The sequence below is a fragment of the Phascolarctos cinereus genome, unplaced genomic scaffold (assembly GCF_003287225.1).
Source record: "Phascolarctos cinereus isolate Bilbo 61053 unplaced genomic scaffold, phaCin_HiC Scaffold_9;HRSCAF=440, whole genome shotgun sequence".
Taxonomy (NCBI): Eukaryota; Metazoa; Chordata; class Mammalia; order Diprotodontia; family Phascolarctidae; genus Phascolarctos; species Phascolarctos cinereus.
The window spans coordinates 210,764,209-210,787,860 of NW_027556402.1; the positions used below are offsets into that span (position 1 = coordinate 210,764,209).

General features: G+C 45.5%; 1 protein-coding gene across 2 annotated transcripts; it reads right to left on the bottom strand.

The window, feature by feature from the left end:
• Positions 1 to 298: 298 nt before the first annotated feature.
• On the bottom strand, positions 299 to 23,600 carry CALCB (calcitonin related polypeptide beta). Of its 2 annotated transcripts, XM_021005544.2 has the most exons (6): positions 23,389 to 23,600; positions 5,958 to 6,255; positions 3,960 to 4,055; positions 3,738 to 3,872; positions 1,019 to 1,197; positions 299 to 538 (listed from the first exon to the last, which is right to left on the bottom strand). In XM_021005544.2, the coding sequence occupies exons 3-5, from the start codon at positions 4,043 to 4,045 to the stop codon at positions 1,044 to 1,046; spliced, it is 375 nt and encodes a 124-aa protein (XP_020861203.1). In that variant the 5' UTR covers positions 4,046 to 4,055; positions 5,958 to 6,255; positions 23,389 to 23,600; the 3' UTR covers positions 299 to 538; positions 1,019 to 1,043. The 2 variants fall into 2 exon arrangements, with proteins under 2 accessions (XP_020861203.1, XP_020861199.1); XM_021005540.2 differs by lacking the exons at positions 299 to 538; positions 1,019 to 1,197 and adding an exon at positions 2,023 to 2,634.
• Between the last annotated feature and the right edge of the window lie 52 nt (positions 23,601 to 23,652).

The window sequence follows — 23,652 nt, forward strand, 5'->3', positions numbered from 1 at the left end:
TTACAAAGGGAGTGTGTCCTATGGGGGTTGGGAGCTGTTCCTTTCAGGATAAAATGGGCTAACAGAATTGTTTCAGTTAAGAAGAGCTTTCCCCGTAAAGCTGTAGATCCCACTGTTACAGTCAAGGGCAGAGACAGAGTTATGTGACTGCTGTGAAGCACCTGGGAGGAAGAACACTCCCCCGAGATGAACCACCCCTAATATAACCATAAGTGGGAGACTGAGAGCTTAATCTAAGTTCATGTAAAATACCCGACAGACTGGGCTGAGTTGAATCTGAGAGCTCAGAGACCAACAGTACAAGCTGCTATGATGTTTTATTTGAAATAGAATTGCATATAAAAAAGAATGTACAAGAATTAACCAGAATTAGCTCATTTCATATTATACATGACAGCAGTTTTGAACAAAGGAAAATGCTCATCCATTTCTAGGAGGCAAAAGAACGTAGAGCATCCACTCGGCCTTCAAGCTTCATGGAGAAAAGTTGCTTTCATTAAAAATTAAGTTAGCCATGGAGATTCAGTTTCTTGGTGATCTGGAAGAGAGTAAGCTCTGGTTACTAGCCTGCAATCACTGACCCAGTAGCTTCCACTCCCAGCTGGGGCTTGGAAGGAGCAAATCTTATTTTTGAAAATATTGTTTTAACAATAATAATCTTTGGGTTGGAATAAAATGAGATTGGAAAGGACTGCTGGAATCTCAGCGTTGACAGGAACTCCAGTGAGTATCCAGCCCAACCTCAACTCCATACAGCCAAGGGGCTTCCAGCGGAAGGAGCTGATGGATTTGGAGTCCGAGGTTCTGGGGTTGAATCTTGGCTCTAGAACTTTCTACCAATAGGACACTGGGCAAGTCACTTCATGCCTCATGGCTCCCATTCTCTTCCGTAAAATGATCAGATTAAACTAAGTGACTTCTAATTTCCCTCTAGCTCTGGATCCTCTAATCCCAAGAAATGAAGACATAAGGAAACCCCCTCCCCCCAAAGTGAAGCTGCCTTGACCTTAACACTCACCTTCCTCCTGGGTTCAGCCAGATGCCTAGACGTCCCTCCGTCGTCTGCCAAATGCTTTAGCCCCCACATTGGTTGGCACGAAGTTGCTCTTGGCTACGCCTCCTGACCTGCTTAGGAAATCCGCCAACCGGTGGGTCACACAGGTAGCAGTGTTGCAGCCACGCTTCTGAGCAGTGACACTGATTTTCAAAAGGGAAAAGAAATGTTAGGTGTCAGCCTCTCCCAATAGGTTGCCATTTGGGGCTTGCTATGGGGAGATGCAGATACCAGAGTAGGATGAAGCCACTCACTGGCAAAACATCCCATAACGATAAGGGACTGTTTTAAACTTAGTTACCAGCACTGAAGATCATAATAAGGTCCATTAAGAAGGAAGATATTCCCTAGAGCCCCTTTGAGGCATTCATCCCATTATTTTAGGGATTCTACAGTGAAAATTTCCAAACCTTCTTTAAACCATAAGCCACATACTAAAATTCCTTTCTTCTTGCTGGCTTCTCCACAGATTCCCCTCCCTACCCGGCCAAGAACCTGCTTTCAGCAAAGACCTATGAGAACAAGAAGGGGAGCCTCTGGTGCCATTGCTCAGTCAGCTATAACAATCCGTTTCTAGTTAATTCAAACACCCTGGCACTTCTCTCCTTCGTGCACTTCCTGTAATAAACATGTACAGCTCCCCTTAACAGCCAGGAGCAAAGGAGAGTACAGGATGGTTGCACCCTTTTAGCCTCTCCAGTGACTTCCCCAGAGCCACACCCCCAGCCACATAACATAGGGAAAAGGGCTTACCTGAAGGAGTCCCAGTAACCACAGAGATTGCTGTGAGCCACCTTTCAATGAGCGCTTGCTTCCCTGCTCTACAGCTCAGACATGTCCAAAAGCTTATGGCCAAAGAGTGTGCTCAGCAACCTATGAACTCAGACTAACTCTGAGGTCCCTCATGTCTAACTCTTGATCAGACCGTGACATTTGAGGGAGAGGGGTTAAGGGAACGAGATTAAAGCAATCAACATGACAGCTGCGAGCCTTTTAAAAATGATAGTTTATTCAACACGGCTAAGCATGGAAGCTGTGCCCATCAGTACAGCCTGAAGCCAAAGGCTGATTTGTAGAATGAACCATCCTAGACAACGAGTTGTGCCCCCTGGCAGCACTTTCAGATTGATTCACTGATTAGTAAAAGTCTGACTATTTTTTTTCCTTCCTTAGCCAGACTTATTTGTGCATGACCTTTGCCCTTCCCATGTTAAAGTCTCAAACATTCTCTGTCAGCAATTGTATCTAATGAACACAGCAGAATCGGAAATCATAGTTTAAAAAAAAAATACATGCATCAAGGTAAAGACAGAAAGGAAGGAAGGAAATCAGAAAGGAAGTTAAGGAGAGAACATGGGAAAAGGCAGAAAGCCAAGCCAGTCTAGTTGCTCCCCAGGACATCCTCAGAGTTTGCATAACGGTCATTCTCCAGGTCGCTCAGCAGGTCTCGTTTCTTGCCAGGTGTTCGCGCCCCGACGTCAGTGCGCGTATAAGTGTGTAGCCTGTGCAGTTCCTGCGAGAGCTTGCCCAGCAAACAGGTACTCAGATTACTGCACCGCTTAGCTCTAGGTCTGTCCAGGCTGCAGGGAAAAAACATGCCAGAAGGTAACATGCAATGGTAACATGCATTTTCCCTTCACACTAGACTTAGACTGATTTCATGCAAAGGGCTAAGGCTGTTGGGGGGGCGGAGGGGGGCAAAAGGAAGAGGTCAGGATCGAAGGGGTTGGGAGATTTTGGAGAGAGAGAGACCATATACTCAGAGTTAGGGGAACACAGTCCGAGGGGGAAATGATGCCAGTTGGAAAAGAAAAGGGTGATCGATACACCTTGACCTAGAGCTAGCACTGCAAGTTCTCTCTAAGGCATTCAGCATGCTGGTCAGCCTATCATGCTCAGCAGGAGGCATTCATTAAAGAGGATGCAAAGAGCTCCCATGCCTCTAGCCTGGAGGATGCTGAGGAAGGAGGAAGAGAGGAACTGGAATCTGAACTCCATGCCTCTGGGCAGCATGCACCATTGCAGCAGAGAATTCCAGGAGCAACTGCCAGGCCTGACCTGCAAACATACCTGTGAAACGGCTAAATTTTAAGATCGCCCTTTCTCTGCCAAGTCCAACTCACCCTCTAGTGGCATTTTTTGATGTGTCATTAAGAGTTGCAAAGAGATAATTGGAAGCAGGTTAAAGGGGCAGGAATGGTCGGGGGACTCTTGTCAGGTCACAGTGTCCATATCCCAGACTCCATGCTGATCACACCTGAACCAGTTCCATTAGGTAAGGGAAGGAATCTCTACTCCATGGGGGTGGAAGGGGAATCTCCCACAGAAGGAGATTGCAGAACATCTAGTTCCAGTTTGTAACAACTCTCACAAACATGAAATCCTTGGGCCTGGCCTCCATCTCTCAGAGTGCAACTAGAGCCAGCTGCCTCTTACTCTACCTTCAGTAGATGCCTAGAACAGCTGGTCCCCAACCCCTGAATAACAAGGAGAGCCTAAGGCAACTTCTGGCCAGATGTATTCTTTTGTAAACATCATCATGGTAGGTTGGCTTGGAAAACAAATTAGCTCCCTTCTGTTAGCAGGAAGGAAAAGTGAAGCATCAATGTTCAGGGCTGTGGCAGGTGGAGGAGGCCACCCCCAACTGACTGGTTTTGTACTCTGCCGTGACGGTAAACCTTACCTGTTGTCCTCAGTCACCTGGTCCAGCTCATCAGCTTTCATCTGCACAAACTCTTTCACCAAAGCATTCAGCAGGTGCCGAGCTTCATCGTCGCTGAGAGACACATGGTCTGGCATGACAGATTCAAAACCAGGCCTAGGGGGAGAGGGAAACTCCTGCAATACAGGCCACTGGAGAGTACCCGCTCCCCAGGAGGGATTCTGGGGTGGGGTCACCTCTTACCTGAATGGAGCAGCCTGGAGGCTGTCCATCTGGCATACAACCAAGGCAAAGAAAGCCAGGAAGGAAGAGAGCTTTAGGAGGATCATGGCGTCCTCTCTGGAACAAGAGAGAAACAGAAACCTTTGGACTCTTGGATCAGCCCACCATCATCACCACCCCAACACTTACTTCACAGTTCACTGAAATTGAGTGGCTTCCAAATCTACTAGAAAAACATTTATTAAACTCTTATTATTTCCAAGCACTGAGATAAGTGCTGGGAAGATTAAGGCAAAAACATGATTCCTGCCCTCAAGGGGTTTATGTTCTATTGGGTTATGTTCTAAATAGAGTCCATACTAAATATGTCCATACTAGATAGGAAAGAGCAGTGAGTTGTGAGCTAGGAGACCCAGGTTCTAGTCTTTGGACATACTTTGCTGGACATACTTCAATAAGTCATCACTTCTCTAAGTCTCAGTTTCTTTGCCCTTTCCAGAATAAGAACAATAAGCCCTGCCCTTCCTACAGTCAAAAAGGTTGATCAAATGAGCTAATGGTTGTAAAAATATTTTCAAGATTGGGAAATGTTATAGGAGTGGAAAGGATTCTCATTAGTGTTAAGAAGGCACCAATCCCCTCTGGGTATCTCTCTTTGCCCTGATTGGTATGATCACTGCGAATGACCAGGCACCAAGTCACGGAGAACAGGAGGGTCCAGCAAAAGCCTTGTCAGTCTCTCCCTTTGAGACACCTCTAAAGGAATGAGGAGTAAGAAGCTGTTAATTAGCTATGAAAGAATTCCTTGCCTTTTAATGGGAAGCAGGGGTTTGCTTCTATGGACAGTTCATTCTGGTTGGTTTCAACAGGTGCCCTCAAAGGTCAACTTTATTAAAGACTTGCCCTGACTTTCTTAAATAGAAGTCTTGAATCTATCTGGCTCCAGGAATTTAAATTGGAGAGCATTGGCCCAATTAATTATGCAGCTTTCCATTTTTACTTAGGAATAAATGCTGCTAGCCCCAGGAAAATGCACAAACTGCAAATAGGTAGCATGTTATATGCCCATTTAAATAAGTTAATTCAAGCTGATTGGTGACCGTTCTGATAGTCAACATGGAACTTTTTCTTTAAGCAAGGATTTAAAAAAAAACATCTCCAGAACTTGCTAAAGTTAAGAAAATGTTTAAAGAAACATGTACTAAAAGCTCAAAGAATTGTTACTAGGCATAGCTTTCCTCCTTTTCCAAATAACATCTTTAGAATTGATTTCCAGAGACTTAGAGTTAAATTTGTTTCTGGTCAGACAATTAAGAATCATGTGAAATCATAATCAAATAATTAAGAACCAGATACCTTGGCTAGAGGTGCCTGGAAAGTCAGCTAGCTACTTGTGTTCCTAGCAAAGGTCCATGCATCTCTGTGAGACCTTCGTGATTTGGGATGCTAAATTCTCTCAGCCATCAGAAGTGGAAGCTGCTTTTTGGCTCGTTCAAATGCAATTCAATGCAAATACATTGTTATCTCAAAGCCCTTGCTCAGGCTGACTTGACATAATCCAGAATTTTTCTAAAATGAAAGCTAAAATCATTAAAGAAAGAGGGTGCCTGGGGTGGTTCTTGAACCCACAGGTAGCTCTGTAGCCGAGCCACATGTGGTGAAATACAGTCATCTTTTTAACGGCCTATCCCTTGGGGGAGAGGGGAAGAGAGAGTCTAACCCTTTTGAATTGCAGAAGCACAATAATCTTCTCCAAACAGAAAAATTGCCTGAGCATTTCTAAAGAACAACGAAGCTTTAAAAGAGAGAGAGAGAGAGAGAGAGAGAGAGAGAGAGAGAGAGAGAGAGAGAGAGAGAGAGAGAGAGAGAAAGGCAAAGTTGAACGGCAAAGCATTTTAAAAAGCACAATGTAGGTTAGTATTTATGAAAAGATGCACCTTAAATAAATAAATCTTAATTAATTAAATCTATACGTAGGCAACACACACAATTTTAGCTATGAGAAAAAAGCTATCTTACCTTGGGGAGCGAGGTTTCCTGAAGAACTGCAGCCCTGAGAGCCGAGGTGCTTCTTTCTGCCTGAGTTGAGTTTCTAATCCTGTGCTGTCCAATGCTGAAGCCTTCTTGGTTTATATCTACCGCCAGGCAGATGAGTGTAGGCGGTTGAGACGCCCTAGCCAGCCAATCAAAAGGCCTCTTGACCAAATCAACCAATCGGAGGTAGGACTTAATAGCCTAGGTGCTCAAATGACGTCAGCCTCCAGTCATTCCAGTATCCCATTCACAAAACGTGCCAGGCATCTCCCTATTTCATAGGCTTACATTTGCATTGAGATCATTGCAAAGAAAAAAAAGTGAGAGAGAAGAGGGGGAGGGGAGGAAGAGAAGAAAAACTGGGAAAGGGAAGAGCAAAACTCTAAAAGTTAATTAAAAGTAAGGGAATTGTTTGACGTCATCAGTAATGGAAAGATACACTTTCCTGGCCTCCTGAGGCAAGGTGAGGACCACATTTCTTTGAATGGGCACTTCAAGGGACAGATTAGTGTAGGTACTTAATGCAAGTGACATCTACAGCAAAACGATATGCATTGCAAGGGGATCTGCAGCTGAGGAAATGTTTGAGAGAAAGCAAATTTTAATCCCCACATCTCCTAATTCTGGCAGAGAGGCCTACCAGATATCACTAGAACTGGGCTCAGAGCAGCACACCAAAAGCCATCCTAAGGCAGCTGGAGACATTCTCAGCCTACTGGTCTCAGTGGCTCTTGTGGCTGAAAGTGTCCATGGCAGGCTAGCTAACAGTTAGGGGAAATGTAGTGGGGAGACTGCACTAGCTGACTTCCCATTCTGTGAATCTATGACACTCTTACCACCAGCAGCAGCACCACCACCATAGTAGTTGTTCTATATGGTGGTTCTTTTAACTTCCCAGGTAGCCACCATCACCTGCTGCTGTTGACTGAAGTGCTTTATTTACACCTACATTTCTCTTCCTCTTTTCATTAGTTTATTAGGAGCCTAACTGGCCTAGAGTGCAAGGAAAGAGTATTTAATGAATTTTGACTTTGGGGGACCAGGAAGTCAAGGTAAGACTCCCTAAGCCTCCGTGGGTACCATTGTCCTTTCCAGAACAGGTTGGACCCTGTGAAGGCCAGAGTTCAAAGGGAATTCAGTTTATCTAATCCAACCTCCTTCTTTTACAGATGAGTAAAAAATACAGAGAGAGTCTTGCTCAAGGTCACATTTCTAATTAGTGTCATGGCTTCAACTAGAACCCAGATCTCCTAATTCCAAGGCTCTACAGCACAACGGTACAACCTGGGCCCACACAGAGGGAGGACAGAGCAGAGGAGCACACCCTCACACAGACACCCAAAGTATTCGGGGAACCCACCCCGACTGGACTAAGTCCAAGTGGCTGTCTTCTTCTCCCACTGACCCAGAGAGGCAAGGAATCTCTGGGCCTATTGACCTAAAGCTTGCCCCACTGCCACGGCCAGCCTCTGGTTCCTCAAAGAAAGGGGAAACCTGTTCCCTTACGCTTCCAGAGTCCTCTTCCTCAGTGAGGGCTTCGAACCTCCGCATTTGGATGCGCTATTAACCTGTCGGAAAGCTGGGCTCTATCTGTACCTCTGCGGGAGTGTCCCTGTGAGCTTCGCTCCGGACTCCTGCTCTGGAGAGGGCAATCATCCCAAGAAGAAAAAGAAAATGGGAAACTAGCCTCTTGTCTAATCTGTTCTTGGGAAGCTCGGGAACCCAGAGCCGAGGGCCGATCACCCCGAATTTAAAGGGTTGAGTCGCCAGGAGTACTAGCTTTGACCTTTTGGCCAGCGGGAATCCAGCCCGCTCTCAAAGTGTTCCCTTGAATCACTCCAGCTTCCGCGGTCTCCAGCCTTGCTTTCTACCTTCCTCTGGATGGCGGCTGGGAACAAGGTAAGGCTAGTCACCGCGGGCCTGAGCCCAGGATGCCGTCGGAGCTTCCAGCTCCCTCTGCCAAACTCTGGGGTGGTGGGGTTCCTGGCATTGCTTCAGCTGTTCCCTGGACCTTCTCCCTAGTCCTTCCTCGACGCTACCCCTACCTCCCGCTCCAGCTCCAGGCTGAGAGATCTCTCTCTGCTTCATCCATCACTGTGACACAGAGCCCGAGGGCCCTGGGTTTGCACAGCTGCCGGATGCCTCGGGGGCCTCTTTGCAGAGTTGCCCAGAAGGACGAGAAGCGTTGCTTAGTCGTTTCCCTGCAACCTCCCACTGTGGTTCCCCACCAGTCCGCTGGCTAAATCGATGGACTGGCTCCATGCAAGTGTCTGCCCCTGGGAAGGGGAAGCAAAGTGATTAGAGACGGAAAGTTGTGAGGGGTTAGTAGTCCCGCTCGTGCACACACACTTTGCCGATTCTCGTCCTAGGGAAAAGCAAGTTTTCGGGGGGTCTGCCAATCTCCCTTGCATTCACTTCCGTCCCCGCCACCCTGGTCCGGAAACCTTGGATTGTCCAGTCTCAGAATTAAGTTTTGTCATCCAAGCTCTAAGGGATGGTGAGCAGACTCTTGCTCCTTTCCTAGTGCGTTCTTGGTGACTACGGCTGTGTGTGTAAACGCCCCTGGGAATATGGGTGTGTTTGGCAGTGTACGCGCGCGCCAGCGCTCTGCGCGCTCTGCGACGGTGCATCCTAGGCTCTGGCCGACTGCCGCCCTCCCAGGGCGAGCCAACCCGAAGCTTGTGAGAAGCAGGACATGGAACCGCTTGCTCGGAGATGGGGGTCCTGGGAGCTCCGAGAGCCGAGCGAGCAGCAAGAGGCGCGTCGGGTGCTGCAGCCGGAGCCGGAACGAGGGTCGGGTTAGGTGAGTTCAAGAATGAGGTCCATTGGCGAGAACTTGGGTTCTGCAAGACCTAGCCAGTGTGTGTGTGACAGAAAGAGAGCTAAAGTGACATTTTCTCGGCTTAAGCTTCCCCTCTCCTCCCGGTTGGGCTATATGCTACCATAAACACAGGGGCGTGGCGTCTGTCTCTGTCCGTTTGTCTGTGTCTGTCTTTGTCCGCCCCTGTCTATACATCTGTCTGTTTATATGTCTGTCCGTCTCTGTTTATATGGCCGTCTATCTACATCCCTGCGTATGTCTCTGCCCCGAGGTAGCTCTGCGCTGGGAACCCTTGGATGCCTGACCCGACCCTGCACTTGGCCAAGGCTGGAAGGAAAGACGGTTGGCTACTTTGCTGAAGAGGGAGATGTTCCCCAGCTGACTGAGCGGGAGGGAAAAGGGTGGAAGGGTAAGTCCGAAAGACGCCCAGGCTTCCACCCGGGCCAGAGCTGTCCCTCTGGGCCGTTAAGGAAGTCAGGGACATTTGCTCACTCAGGTCCTCTGGCCCGACCTGCGGTTTTTTCAACAGTCTTTTCCTTATCGCAAACATAGCAGGAAGTTTCTGCTTTGAAAGAACCCACTCATTCTGCCCTGGCATCCCCTCCATTCTTGGACATGGGAACCTAGATAGCTACTCTTCTGCGCATCTCCCACCCGCAACCAACAGTCCGTCCGACCTCTGACTCAGGAGCAGCCTGACCTAGGCGCAGCCCAGGCATCCCTCTCTCACCATCTCCATCACCTTCATATTGGGGCGCCCCGGACCACCCGCCTAGAAGAAAGGCCGGAAACTAGGGCACAAAGAGGGGGCCAGGGAGTGGGATAGGGTCTATCTGCAGCTCCTTAGATGATTCCAGCTGAACCTTCACACCCAGACCACCCTGAGCTATCATGCCATCAAAGAGCTGGAGACTGGAGTGGGACGAAAGTGATCCCTTCTAGGGAAGATAAAGGGATTCCTGGGAAAATGTGGGACTCCCAAATTTGGTCCTGGGGTTTTAACCACCTGGGCAAAAACCTAATCTCCCAATTCTCTGGAGTTCTGATTGACTTGTAAAAGTAGAAGCCACTCTGAGTATTTTTTTTTTTGTAAACCAAGGATGTTGTGAGGCCAAAGGCTGGGTTTTAAGGCGCCGAGTTTCAACTGGCATTGCCCACGTAGTGAGATCCGTCTGTGTCCCAGACACAACTGTCTGGACGAGTGAGGGACCTGAGTCTGATTAAGGAAGGGTTCTGAGAAGGGAACTAAGGTAAGTATCCAGGACTCTGTAGCCTAAACCAAGAATACTAGATTCCTGGAGAGCCGGACCTCCGGCAATGGGTGCAAATCGGGGGCTTAGGCAGAGGATCGAGCCTCGGGGTCTGGAAAGGATCTTAGAGGTGCATAGGACACTTCACGTCTGTGAATATGTGCTTTTTGAACTCTAAATCCGGCACTGCGGACAATAGATTGAGGTACAAAAGCAAAACCAAAAAATAATCCTTTTTAGATAAAGACATGGAGTCCAGAAGGAGTGAATAAACTGCTCAAAATCACCTGGGGCACCTAAGTGGCAGAGGTCTCTTTCCATAGACACTTTACTTTCTGCCAAATAAGACTAGACTGTAGGTTCCCAGTCTTTGGGCTCTCCTGTGTCTTAGAACCATGGTTTTAGAGCTCTAAGATACTCTGGAGATCATCTAATTAACCTCCCTTGATTTTTACAGGAAGGGAAACTGAGATCCAGAAATGGGGAATTGACTCGTTCCAAGTCCCATAGGCAGTAAGCTTTTGCCTGGACTAGAATCCACGTCTCCCAGTGAAAACACCAATCTGTGCCTTGCGTCCCTTTTGGTCCCCAGCAGCGCCTAACACGATCAATACGACTTGTTAAATGGGGGGGGGTGTTTAATTGATTTCTCAGTTCTCCTTCTCCGCTAGACCCTCCAAAGCAGACAGAGGTAGGCTCCAGTTCAGCCCTGTTCCATACTTGGGGAAAGGTGCGGGGAGCGAGATAGGGAAGAGGTGGGAAGAACCTCAAGAGACCAGTGTCTGCAAACCTAACCAGACGCACTAGACCTCCCGTGGAGCTTCTCAAGTACTAATTTCCCTAGTCTGAGATCTGAGCGGAGTTACGTAGAGCATCACCCCTGCCTTTCCTGGCCCGACGGCCCTGACAGTTCCCCTGTACCTTCTCCACAGCTTTTAGCTTGGTATGACTTCGGGGACCCCTGCTTGGTGCGGACCTTTGTCCCATTCACTGGGAGAGTCAACTTGGTTTAGAACGTGGATAGTGGTGAAGTTGACATCAGGAAGACCCAGAAAGACAAGTCCATTTACTAGTTGTTTGAACGCAGGCTAGTCTCCTAACCTCTCGGAACCTCAGTTTCCTCACCTGCAAAATGAAGGGGTTTAACCATATGACCTCTAAGGTCCCTCCACTTCCAAATCTATGATCCTATGACTTGGCTGGGAATAGGTGACCAGCAAAGTTCGTATGCCCAGCCCCAGCGAGCCCGGAAAGCTTGGAGTAATGGAACCAGCCTTGGGCCTGGAGTCAGCAGACCTGATTTCTACTGTAGGAGTTTGGGGATTTCCCCTGTCTGAGCCTCAATTTCCCTTTCTGTAAAAGGGGAGCCGGACCAGACAATTTCTGAAGTTTCCTCCAGCTGTAAAACTTGGTCTGACTTTGAGTCTTACTGTTTGTCCTTAGACAAGTGTTCAGTCTTTCTAGACTTTATTTGGTCCCTGAGATCCAAATCCTATAGTCCGACAGAATGTATCGAACTCAGCCAGGGGGGCGTGGGTAGTTCAACACCACCAAACCAAACCCAAACGGTACCAAAGGATTCGCTGGGGCCAGCGAGCTTCAAAAAGCTCCTCCTGAGGGCTTCTGAGGCTGGAGTTACTATGACCAAAACTAGAACAGACCCCAGAAGGCAATTCCGCTGGGCAGAGCTGGGCTGAGGATGGGCTAGGATGAGGAGTTCGGCTAGATTAGGAGGCATGGAGCGCGTCAGACTCAGGCTCAGGTTTGTTCCGCTGGGCAGAACCTGGTCTCAAGGCCAGCGAAACCCCAGATCACAGTCAGAGCCGAAGCACAGCAGGGCCGTCCACCCCTCCCTTCCCTGCCTCGACCTCCCCTTCGAAGCTGAGCTTTGTTAGGCCGCCACAGCTGGTCCGAACGTCTTGTTCCCGCCCATCTCCCCGGCCCAGCCCCGGGTACCAAATCACTGAAGCTGTCTGCATTACCTTCCCACCCTTCGCACCACACTACTGCTGTTTCTTGCTTCTGACCCAACCTCCAAACCTCGGAAAGCGTAGCTTTCTTTCCCCAAAGGGCGATATTGTTTGAAAATGGCCCTGGCCTCCTCCCGGGACTTGGAGCTCTTGTCCTCTCTGTTCTCCCGCAAAGATACCTCCCCTTAAATGTCTTCAGAATGGGAGAGAAACAGAGACAGAGACAGAAAGAGAGACAGAGACAGGCAGACAGACTTCGGGAGCCACAGCCAGCAAAGAAAGAGGTCGCCCCCTCCCCTGGTCCCGACCCCGAGCACCGCATACAGCAGGCTTGTGATTGAAACGAAGTTCCTCAGTGCCGGGTCTACTGGCCAATGCCAGCATCCCTTGCTCGGAGCAAGTGCCCTAAGTGGGTGTGGCAATTATATTTCCCTTCCAGACTTGGCTTCCTCGGAGAAAGACGAGTTTTCTTTGATAGGATTAAAAGAGAGAGAGAGAGAGAGAGAGAGAGAGAGAGAGAGAGAGAGAGAGAGAGAGAGAGAGAGAGAGAGAGAGAGAGAGAGAATTGAGGGAAAGGGGGGTGTGGTATATTCTTGCCACTGTTCGGACTGTGGCCGCTGCTTTCAGGGCTGCGGCAAGTGTCCTTGTTTGGAAAAACAAGACCTGCTTCTCTTTTGCACCCATTTCTGTATTACCAAACGAACTCAGTGGAAGAGGAAAAAATTTAATAAAGATAATTTGCCTGAGACACTGAACAGCTGCCCTCCATCCGCCTTGGCTGGATTTCTGTGCTGCAATGCATCCCTTACTTAGCCATTCCCTTAGTCCAGGGAAGGTAGGACACGAGGAGATTTAACCAGGAGAATGTCGGACTTTCAAACATTTTATGCCATTCCTTTTTAGCGTGTGTATGTGTGTGTTGTGTGTGTGTGTGTGTGTGTGTGTGTATGTGTGTGCGACAATTCAATTTAGTTCCTACAGTAATCTAGTTATGGAGCTAGTTTCTATTGATTTTCACCAGATTTCTCTCTCTCTCTCTCTCTCTCTCTCTCTCTCTCTCTCTCTCTCTCTCTCTCTCTCTCTCACTCTTTCTCTCTCACTCTCACTCTCTCTCACTCTCTCTCTCTCTCACTCTCACTCTCTCTCTCTCTCTCTCAAAAGAAAGACATTCAAACAAAAAGATCACTTATGCAAGTACAGTCAGCCGAAAGCAGATGCAAGTCCACTTAGACTCAAATGTAAGTTCCCTGGCTATTATTCTTTGAGACTGACTCCTTGCTTCTCGATCTGAGCTATAAATCACACCGTCAAAATGCCATCTTTTCAAAGTTGTCCTCCCCTGAGATCATAGTTATTGAAAGGCTATTTTTCAGAGCCAAGGTTTAAAATAGGGCTTCTGGACCAATCCAGGGATGGGAGAGGCATTAAAGAAAAAGAGCCTGCTTCTCTCTTTTTCTCCCACCACCACTTCCTCCCTAACCCCCAGGATTTAGGGAATATTTAATTGAGTCCATTCTCCAGTGTCCCCAAAGAAGACTAAACCTCAGGAATAACAGAGCCCTCTTACATCAGAGGGCCTGTTTCTTTAGAAGGATGGAAGAAGAAGATGAAGATACACAACCATGACCCAGAGGCACCTTCTGCATGCTGCCAAGGTGCTTCTGCTCTTCCTATCCCAGGCAAACCTGGCCACCCCACACAGACATAAACTGCATTCAGGTAGGAATTCTCGCTAGGACTCTCAGAACAGCTAGACTTGAAAACAAAACTGCAGGGAAGACAGTTTTCTGGCTAGAGAGTTATTGTTCCAGAAATCTTACAGCCCACAAGGAATTGCTTATAGTTAGATGGAACAAAAAAAAAAATGAAGGTGCAAGGTGTTAACTTTAGTAAGGTGGGGATTCTTCTTGGGACATGGGTTAGAATAGATGCCTTTTGTGGTGTCTTCCAACTTGAAGATTCTGTGATTCCTTGATTATATAGAAGTAAAATCCAGCACTGCCTCAGACAGATGGCAAGCTGCTCAGAAGAGGGACGTGGTTCCCTTCAATGCCCTCTTCTTATTAAATCTGCATTTCAGCCTCGACACTAATTTCATTCCATTGTGGTCTTTTATTAGAAAATGGAAAAAAATCTACGTGCTTTGGGTCTTCTCCTGCCATGTGAGACTTCTCTCCTAACTAGGTTCAGGTTTGGCACAAAGAAAGAGGTAAGCAGGTCTGCCTGCTTGGGACTTTGCCAGTTCATAGAGACAGATAATGACAAGAAGCAAATTGTCTTCAGGTTCAGGGTCACCCTTGAACTGGAAAACATGGGTTTTATCTTTTTTGTTCTGTTGAAACCATTTACAGGGAAATAACATAATTTTTTGAATGTTTATAAGGAAGCATGAGGGGAAATGCTGGAAAGCTTGCAGACAAAAAGCCTATCCTAATTCCTTTAGCTTGATACTATGCTTTAAAACTTCATTTTGTGTAGATTATGGAATGTTTTCCATTGCCTAAATTTTAGAATTACCAAAGCTTACATCTAGGCAAAATGAATTCAGGGTAGAAACAAGCTTGGAGTAGGAGGCAGAAGAATTGTATTCTAGACATGTCCTCACTATTAACTTGTAAGTGACCTTAACCATGAGTAATAATACTAACTGAATTTATACCATACTTTAAGGTTTGCAACGAGCTTTATATATTTTAACTCATCTGACCACTCTGCTCTATGCTTCTCATCTTCCAAATGAAAGGTTTGGCTGTGGACCCATAGAAAGAGCACAGGCTCTGGAGTGAAGGAAGTTGGGTTTGAATGCTGTCTCTGCTGCTTACTATCCAAGTGACCTTGGGCAAATCACTCGACTTCCTCGTTGTCTATTTCCTATCTGAAGAATGAGAGGGTTGAACTACATGGTTTCAGAGTTCCCAGTTCTCCATCACAGATTTCTCAGGTTTGCTTCCATTTCCAAATTTCAATGTATGTTTTGGGAATATTCTCTTCTGCCCCCTTACTGCAAGGTCAGTCAGCTTTTGCTTTTGCCTGGTTAATATGCCTTGATTTATGGCTGCACAATTGCCTCCTGGGAATGTGGCTCAGGCAGTCAGATTGAAGGTCAAGGGAAAGAGCTTTTCCATCATTTCTCCAATGAGCAGAACTCCTGAATGTCACAGCATCAAAGGGACTAGAAATGAAGTAATGCAGAGCCAATACAGCAATGGGCCAGAATGTTAGGCACTGGCTTTTGTCCACCTCAATCTGGACAGCAAAAAAACCCATAATTTCTCTAATGCAAGTAATTGGCACAAATATGTAATACCAACAGAGCCATTACTCAATAAAGTATTGGTCCTTTCAAGAGAAGAATTGCAAACTATAAATCAACACATGAAAATAAGCTTTGCATCACTACAAGTAAGAGAAATGCAAATTAAAGCAATACTGAGGTCTGACCTGAGGCAAAAATGAATTAGCAAAGATGATAATAGATGGGAATAGTCAGCTGATGCTGGCAGTGGGCAGACAGGCATGCTGGTGTACCTTTTGCTAGAACTGTGAAGTGGTCCAGCTCTTCTGAATAACAATTTGAAATCATACAAGAAAATTGATTAAACTGCCCATCACCTTTGACCCAGTAATCCCACTACTGGGAAAATAATCCCGAAGAAGTCAAAGATAGAGGCAAGGCCCAATATATAACAAAATATTCACAGCAACAATCTTTATGGTGTCAACAGACTGAAAACAAAATGAGTAACCATCAACTGGAGAGTCGCAGGAAAAAAGTACTGTCTCTGAATGTATCATGGTGGCATGGCGAATAAGAGAAATTTAAAGAAATTTAGAAGGATTTGTATGAACTGTTTCCAAGGGGGGAAAAGTTGAACAATAAGTTCTTAAAGACAAATAAGGAAACACATCTCTCTGATACCTCCTGGATTACAAGGTGGGAGGTTGGGGGGAAGGGCTTGGCATTGAAGAGATTACTAGGAGAAAGTATTGTACATATCATTAGATGCAATTGACAGATGTTTTTGTCTAATCGGTTTCCTTTGTCTCAAGGGATGGTTCAGTCTGGGAGGGGAGATTGAAAGACTGTATCAATAAAATTTATTTTGAAAATAATTTTAAATTATTCTCTTTCTCTTGCCTTCCCTCAAAGAAGGAAAAGGAGAAATAACAACTACTGGCATACTGCATGCCCACAGAACAAAGGCACTATACCCATGATCCTCTTTGGAAAACATGCCTCCATCTATGCTTAGCCCCTTGATGAGGAGGACAAATACTTTGGTGGTCAGGAACCTTCTGTATGGAAATCAGAAGTGAAATTAGATTCAAGAAACTTGGATTCAGATTTTGTCTTTGATAATAACTGTATGGCCTTTGGCAAGTCTCATAAGTTTTTGATCCTCAGTGTCCCTTATCTGTAACACGTGAATAATAATACTTGCCTATCTCATAGGGTAATTGTGTGGAAAGTGCTCTAGATCTATAGGAATGTGCCCTATTATTCTCCCAGTAGCTCATACAAGTAGAAATTGAGTTTACGTGAACAGAAGGCTGCTTGGTTCAGCAGCAAGAACAATTGAACTCCTACTATGTACCCAGCAATTGGGAGTGGTCCAAAGAAACATGAGACCTGGTCCCTATCCTCTAGGACCTCACAGTCTGTGACTACAGCCAGAGAATAAAGCAAGACGGTCTGTTGTAATTGAGTGTTCCAAGTTCAAAAGATAAATCAGCAGTCACGGAAGATTTTCTGGAAAAGGAGTAGGGGATAAGACTCTAGCTAGAATTTGAAGACTGGGTATGATTTGGAGAGGTGTAGAAAAATAGGGAAGGCTTTCAGGGGGAGAGTGGGGGGAGAGGAACTGAGTTGATTCCATTTCTCCCACTTCAAGTATTCTCTGTCTTTTCAAATACCCGCTTTATAATATTCATTCACACTTAAAATTTCATTAGCTTAGTAATGAGAGATAGAGAAAGAGAGATGGAGAGACAGTGACAGAGATGGAGAAAGGGAGAGAGACAGGGAGAAAGAAAGGGAGGGATGGAGAGAGAGACAGACAGAAAGAAGAGATAGGGGAAGAGAGAGAAAGAGAGATGGAGAGACAGAGATAGAGATAGAGAAAGGAAGACAGGGAGAAAGAAAGGGAGAGATGAAGAAAGAGAAGGTGCCAACCTGCACATGGAAGAAGTTTTTCTCCTAGTTCCTATATCATATGAAATCACAGGTCCAGTCCCTCTTTATCTGTAACAGTCACTGAAACATCTTAAGGAATCAGCTTCTTATTTCCAAGATGATGTTCTGATAGCCCATTGACTTCCTTTTCTTTCCCCTCTTACATGTCTCATTTCTGCGGATGCGCTCCCAGGGGATCTCAGCAGCACTTTGAAAAATCCTCCTGTTATATGTGCAGTAATCAAACCAACACTCTTGAGTAGAAGGTAAACAAGTTTAAGAAATCAATGGCCTCACACCCCTAAATGCTGCCAGTCAGTTTAAATTAAAATGTAAAGGACCCCAGAGCCTGAAGCCCTTAGAAAAGGTCACTAGTGAATGAGAGGGGATTGATTTATTTTTCCAGATCAGACCAGCAATTCTGGGGGGTGGAGAAGGGAAGAGGGCTCAGGGAGCTAGAGACACCTGTCCCTCCCCAGCCCCAGCACTTTAGGAGTTTCCTGTGACTAGGACATTCAGAGGAGATGAAAGGAGTGATTATGTGATCACAGATTTAGAGCTCAAAGGGATCTTTTTTGTGTCCTGAAACAAATTTTGGCAATCTGGGAAAACCTATGGATACCTTCCCAAAGTAATGTTTTTAAATGCATAAAATAAAATGCACAGTATTACCAAGGAAACTAATTATAATGAGATGCAGTTATCAAAATGTTTTCATGGCAGTATAGTAATATATATGCTTCTTATTAATGTATTAAATAACAAGAAAATATATTGTAAAATATAGGCTAGCTAACATTAAATTTTATTTTTAAAAGTCATTGTTGCTTAGTTTAAATAATAACATTAAACTGCAGGGTTGTCTTTAACAAGGCAATATGTACAGCATCAAATGAACATCCACTCAGTTTTGAGTTTTTCTTTGAATGGTTACAAGTGTAGATAATCTGATTCACAAAGATACATTGTGGCAAATGGAATTAAAGCTTCCATAGTTTGCCTTCCAAGAGCTAGTAATTTCCAAGTAGTGATGAACGTAAATGATATTTCAAGATATCTGCAACAATTGTAATGTGATAGGAAAATAACTGTGGTTTCTATCAATGAAAAGGTACAGGTAATAACTGCAGTTTGTTGCCTACATTCAGAATTGGAGGAAACACTCGATTTCAGTTAGAGGTTAATGAAAATAACGATGTATTTTTCCCCATCCACGTTCAGAGATCTTCTGTAATCTTTCCACAGTGGATGGGGTCCATGGACCCCAGGTTAAGACCCTCTGATCTAGTCCAGGCCCCTCATTCTGGTCAGGACTTGCGATTTCCTTGGAGTATAGACCTCCCTCCTTCAGTACAGAGCAGAACCTTCTGTGCCATTTCCAGGCCAGCTTAGGGTTACGGTTCCCTGAATTCCCTGGGGTTACACAATCAATATGATGGTATTTGAAGCCAGCTCTCAGCCCCTAAGGCTGCTCTTGCCCCTCATTTCTCAGGGCTGCAGAGACTGATTAGCTTGGGCAAAGCCTATATTTGAAGGGCAGTTTTCTGACCCCAAATTCAGCACCCTTACCAAAGCACCTCTCACTAAGAAACCACCTTCCAGATTATTGACCAAATTCCCTACTTTTACAGAGGAAGCCCAGAGAGGGAAAAGCACTTGCCAATATCACCCAGGAGTGGAATTCTCCAACTCTTCTGAGAGCATATTCAGAAGGAATATCCCCCCACATTACTGACTAAGCTCTTGTGGGGAGACGGGAACTCTCCTCCTCCTCCTCATTATTGATGCTGGGCACCAGAGTGCTGGTGGGGAAATTCCAGGTTTCTTTTGCTTTCTGTCCTGTCCTCTGCTTCACCCTCTTCTGGGTATAATAATGGCTGGGGAATTGAGTCAGACAACCTTGTTCAGGTCCTAGTTGGGATCTTGGATGTGACTTCCCCTTCCTGGCTTCAGAGCCCCGCTCTACAAAAATACCAAAGTCAGAAAGCCTTGGAGTTTCCTCCCAGCTCTAGGACTATGGTTTTAGAATATGACTTCTATATTACAACAATGGATGAAAAGAGAACAGGAAGGTGCCATGTTTGTCTCCCTTTCCTAGTCATAAGACCACAGATTTAAAGCTGAAAGGAACCTTACAGGTTATTGAAGCCAAATCCTTCTTTTTACAGATGAGGTACTGAGGCACCAGGGATGAGGGGAGAAGAAACATCTACTCTGTGCCAGGCACTGTGTTAAGAGCTTTTCAGATATTATTTCACTTGAGAGAACAAAGAGGAATATTTTATAAAATAGGATCAAAGCAGATTTCTCACTGGTGAAATACACAGAAAGTATATGTTGTACATTATACACTACAGTATACAAATATCCTTTGGTGAAATTACAGAAAGCAACCAGGTAGCTAAATTCAATGGCAAGGGGAATGGGTTGTGTTTATTTGGATAATAGCAGAAATGTAATATTGTGAGTCCAGTAATATGCCTACTGAATCCATCCAACATTGAAGACCCCTTAGGTAGTATTAGAAGACCCCTCAAATCAAATCAATTTAAAGTACCTTGTCTAGGGTCACACAGTCCCCAAGATAGGATTTGAATCCAGGCCTTTTTGACCCTGCATCCTTTGCCCCATTCCATATACAATGTCTGTTGCCCTACATCCTGCCGCCTCCAAACAAAATTGTTAAGTAATTTGACATTTGTCTCAGGAGCACTGCTTTCACAGCCTGGAGCCTCCCCTCCACATACACACACACACACCCTCTTACCTATTACCGTTCTCTCCCTACTTGGTCTTTTCCCCCTTCCCCAATAACCTTATTCTTGTCTAGGAGGAAAAACAAGCATCTGATAAACTTGTGCTGAATGTTAGGGACTTTGTGTGTTTCCCTTCCAGAGATGTTTAGAATTTTGAAAGTGAATCCTTAGGAGGGAATGTTTAAGGCAAAGGAATGAATCCACTAACGGTGGAATTTGGGGAAATCTTTTTCACAATGAAGTGAATAAGGTAAAATGAGGAAACTGAGGCCAAGATGTGAAGTGGCAGCTGATGTTATAGCTGGTACTAGAACCCGAGCCTTCTGACCCCCCAGTCCATTAGACCATGATGCATCTCTCCAGGCTGCCAATACTCTGGGGAAGGCTCCCATCTAAACAAAAGGGAAACATCTATGAATTATTTAAGAGGTGCTTCAGTGCTAAGGACCATGATCTGTCTGGGAATATAGCTAATCTCCTAGCCACTGAATGGGAACAAATAGGAATATTACACAAGATGAGATCAAAGCAGATTTCTCACTAGTGGGACATAACTTACAGAAAGCAACCGGGTAATTGAACTCAATGGCAAGGAGAATGGGTTATGTTCATTTTTATAACGGAGGACATTTAACTCTAGGCAGCTAGGTGGTAAAGTGGATAGACTGCTTAGCCTGGAGTCAGGAACACTCATTTTCCTGAGTTCAAATCTGGTCTAAACCTAATACTTAATAGCTTTGTGGGGAAGTCACTTAACCCTGTTTGCCTCAGTTTCCTCATCTGTTAAATGAGCTGGAGGAGGAAATTGCAAAGCTAATGCCAAGAAAACCCCAAATTGGGTCACAAAGCATCAGACAAAACTGAAAAACAACGGAGTATCAAAATGTAACTGTATTGTGAGTACAATCATTTGCCTACCGAATCCATCAAACATTGGAGACCCCATAAGTAGTACTAGAAGACCCCACAAATCAAATTAATTAAAAAACTTTAAATACTTACTATGTGTAAGTCATTGTCACCACTACTGTGTGAGATACAGAAACAGAGAATAACTTTAAGAAGCACAACAATGTTGTAAATGTATTCAGTATTAGTGGAGTCATGGAATGGCTCCAAGCTAGGCAGATTAGCCTACACCTACCCTCCTTCCACAGACGTTTTTATATGGTTTAAGAGGGCAAATTAACATGGAACATGAGTTTCATGAAGCCTGGGAATTTCTGGGTTCCCATAAGTCCCACAGGTTGAGACAGTCTTTTTATTTTTTTCTTATAATTTTTTTAAAAATTTCTTTTTATTCCCAATTTAAAAACCAAACAAAATGAGCATTTGCATAATCATCATAGAACAGAAACAGAGGACTATACATGAAGTTGCAGATCTCTAGCCAGTACAATAGGCTTTTCTGTTCAAGTCTCTAACAAAAGTGTGATACCCTATGCAGATAGAGGGAAGAGGACCAATAGCATCTGACCTTCATCACTGAATGGGCGTTGCCTCAGACAAACTGAGACCTGTTAAAGACCTTAGCTTAAAAAGGCCAAGGTCTCCCACTGCATCCAAGGCCATCTCCAATCTTCTTGATCTATATCCTGCCACTGCACCCAGATGGCTCTGGAGGAGAAAGTGAGGCTGGTGACTTTGCACAACCCTACCTCACTTAAATCCAATTCACTTGCCTTCCTGATGTCATGTTCCTTTTCGAGAATGAAGGACAAATACCAACATAGCAAAATGAACCTGCAGCTTTCCAAGCATTTCTGGCCTTCCTTCTCTTCTAGACTCTCCATTTTAAAAAAATGCTTCAATGACTCTCATCACAAGTATACATCATGAAGCAAAATGAATTCCCACATTGGCTCTATTTGAAATGTCTAATTCTGCCTTTTGGGGGTGGGGTGAGGCGAGGGGAATGAGGAGAACAGTCTCACCACGTTCCCCATAGTATCTTTCTATCTCTAAAATGATATGGAGCTGTGATCTTATGCGGCTACTTTTCCCTTCAGCTAGCTGCCTCAAGGATGGGAATAGAGGGGATTAATGGCTAGTGGCCCTCTGGGGCAATTCCCCTCCAGACTGTCACAACCACTACTCAGCTGCATTCTTACCATGGGGCATTCTCACCCTTGAACATCCCTCTGCCAAGCCCTGTTGACGCCCATAGGTGAGTTCCCTTCAGAGCCTCCATTTTGGGAACAGGCCCAGGCCAGCCAGGCTTCGTTCCCCTTCTGGCTGTGCGGGGCTGACTTTCAGGACTACCCCATCATGTCTTCTCCCCTTCCCCCCTTTCAGCTCTCTTTTATGCATTATCTTCTCCTTTCAGAATGTAAACTTCCTGGGGGAAAGAACTGTCTTCTTTTTGCCTGTATCTGTATCCCAGCTGCTTAGTAGAATGCCTGGCACACAATAAGCACTTAATAAATGCTCGTTGCCTGCCTGGGGTGCTCTAGGGATGACTGATTCTAAATAACATTTACTTGATAATTAAATACTAGGGTGAAACTGCCAAAAATATTGAGGTTTTGACACTAAAAGAAGTCATTTTTTAGTTTTTCCAAAGCATACCAGAAGGTAAAATCAGTAAGTATTGTTTTCCAGTTTGGATGAATTAATGGCCATTGATAGTCTGAACTTCCTCTCAAAACACTACTCAAGGACTAGATGGAATTTAGATAACTGAAATGGCATCACCTATGGATGACTGCGACCCTAACTATGCCAATAGAAAACCATTTGCCCTCGAAAGAAAGAAAACTAGATGAGAAACCCACAGGACAAAGACAGGAAGGCATTTTTTTCTTGACTAAACAATCCCCTCGCTAATTTTCCCCCTAGAAAATGTAGGTTTCAAACCCCTCCACTTTCTCCAAGCTAATGTTTCTCTCCCCTCCTTCCCTTTGAATTTATTGATCAATCTGGTCAGCCTGGGTCAAAGCAGCTGCAGTTTAAACAGGAAGCTTCTTAAAAACCTTTTCCTTCTTTAAAAAATAAAAAATCCTCTTGGTCCCTTAGCTGAGACTTGGCCGAGTGAGTGCTCTGTGGTGGCCGGGAGGCTTGCCTGGGGAAGAGACCCCTTGGAAAGACGTCAAAGCTCAGCACAGAAGCCTTAGAGCTGGACAGAACGTCAGGAAAAAAAACACCTGGCAGACCACCGAGGCATAAGGAAGCTGCAGGAAGCAAAGCTAGAGAATTGCAGACATTTGGCCCCGAGCTTGAATCCCTGCTCTGCTCGTTAGAAACTGCTGGTGGTGTGACCTTGGACGAGTCAAATGAGGTTGTTGGCTGGGGAAGCCAACGTCCCTTTCAGTTTGAAAGCCTGGGGTCTGTTTATTGGCTGGGTAACCCATTTTCTGTCTGTAAAATAGGGGAACTAATAATACTTGTCAATTAACAAGCCATTTTTTTAAATTAAATTTTTTTTTAGGCAACTGGGGGTGACTTACCCAGGGCCACACAGCTAGCGTAAAGCGTTTGGTCTGACGACGGATTTGAAATCAGGTCCTCCTGACTTCAGGGCCGGTGCTCTCTCCCTTGCGCCATCTAGCGGCCCCAATTAACAAACGCCTACTATGTGCCAGACACTGGGCTAAGGGCAGGGAAACGCAAACCCAGCCTCGGCCCTGGAGAAGTAGGCAACGTGCCTAGCCCCCGGGGTGGGGGGGAGGGACGGTGGCCCCGTCACCTAGTAACCACTCCGGCCGGCGGCC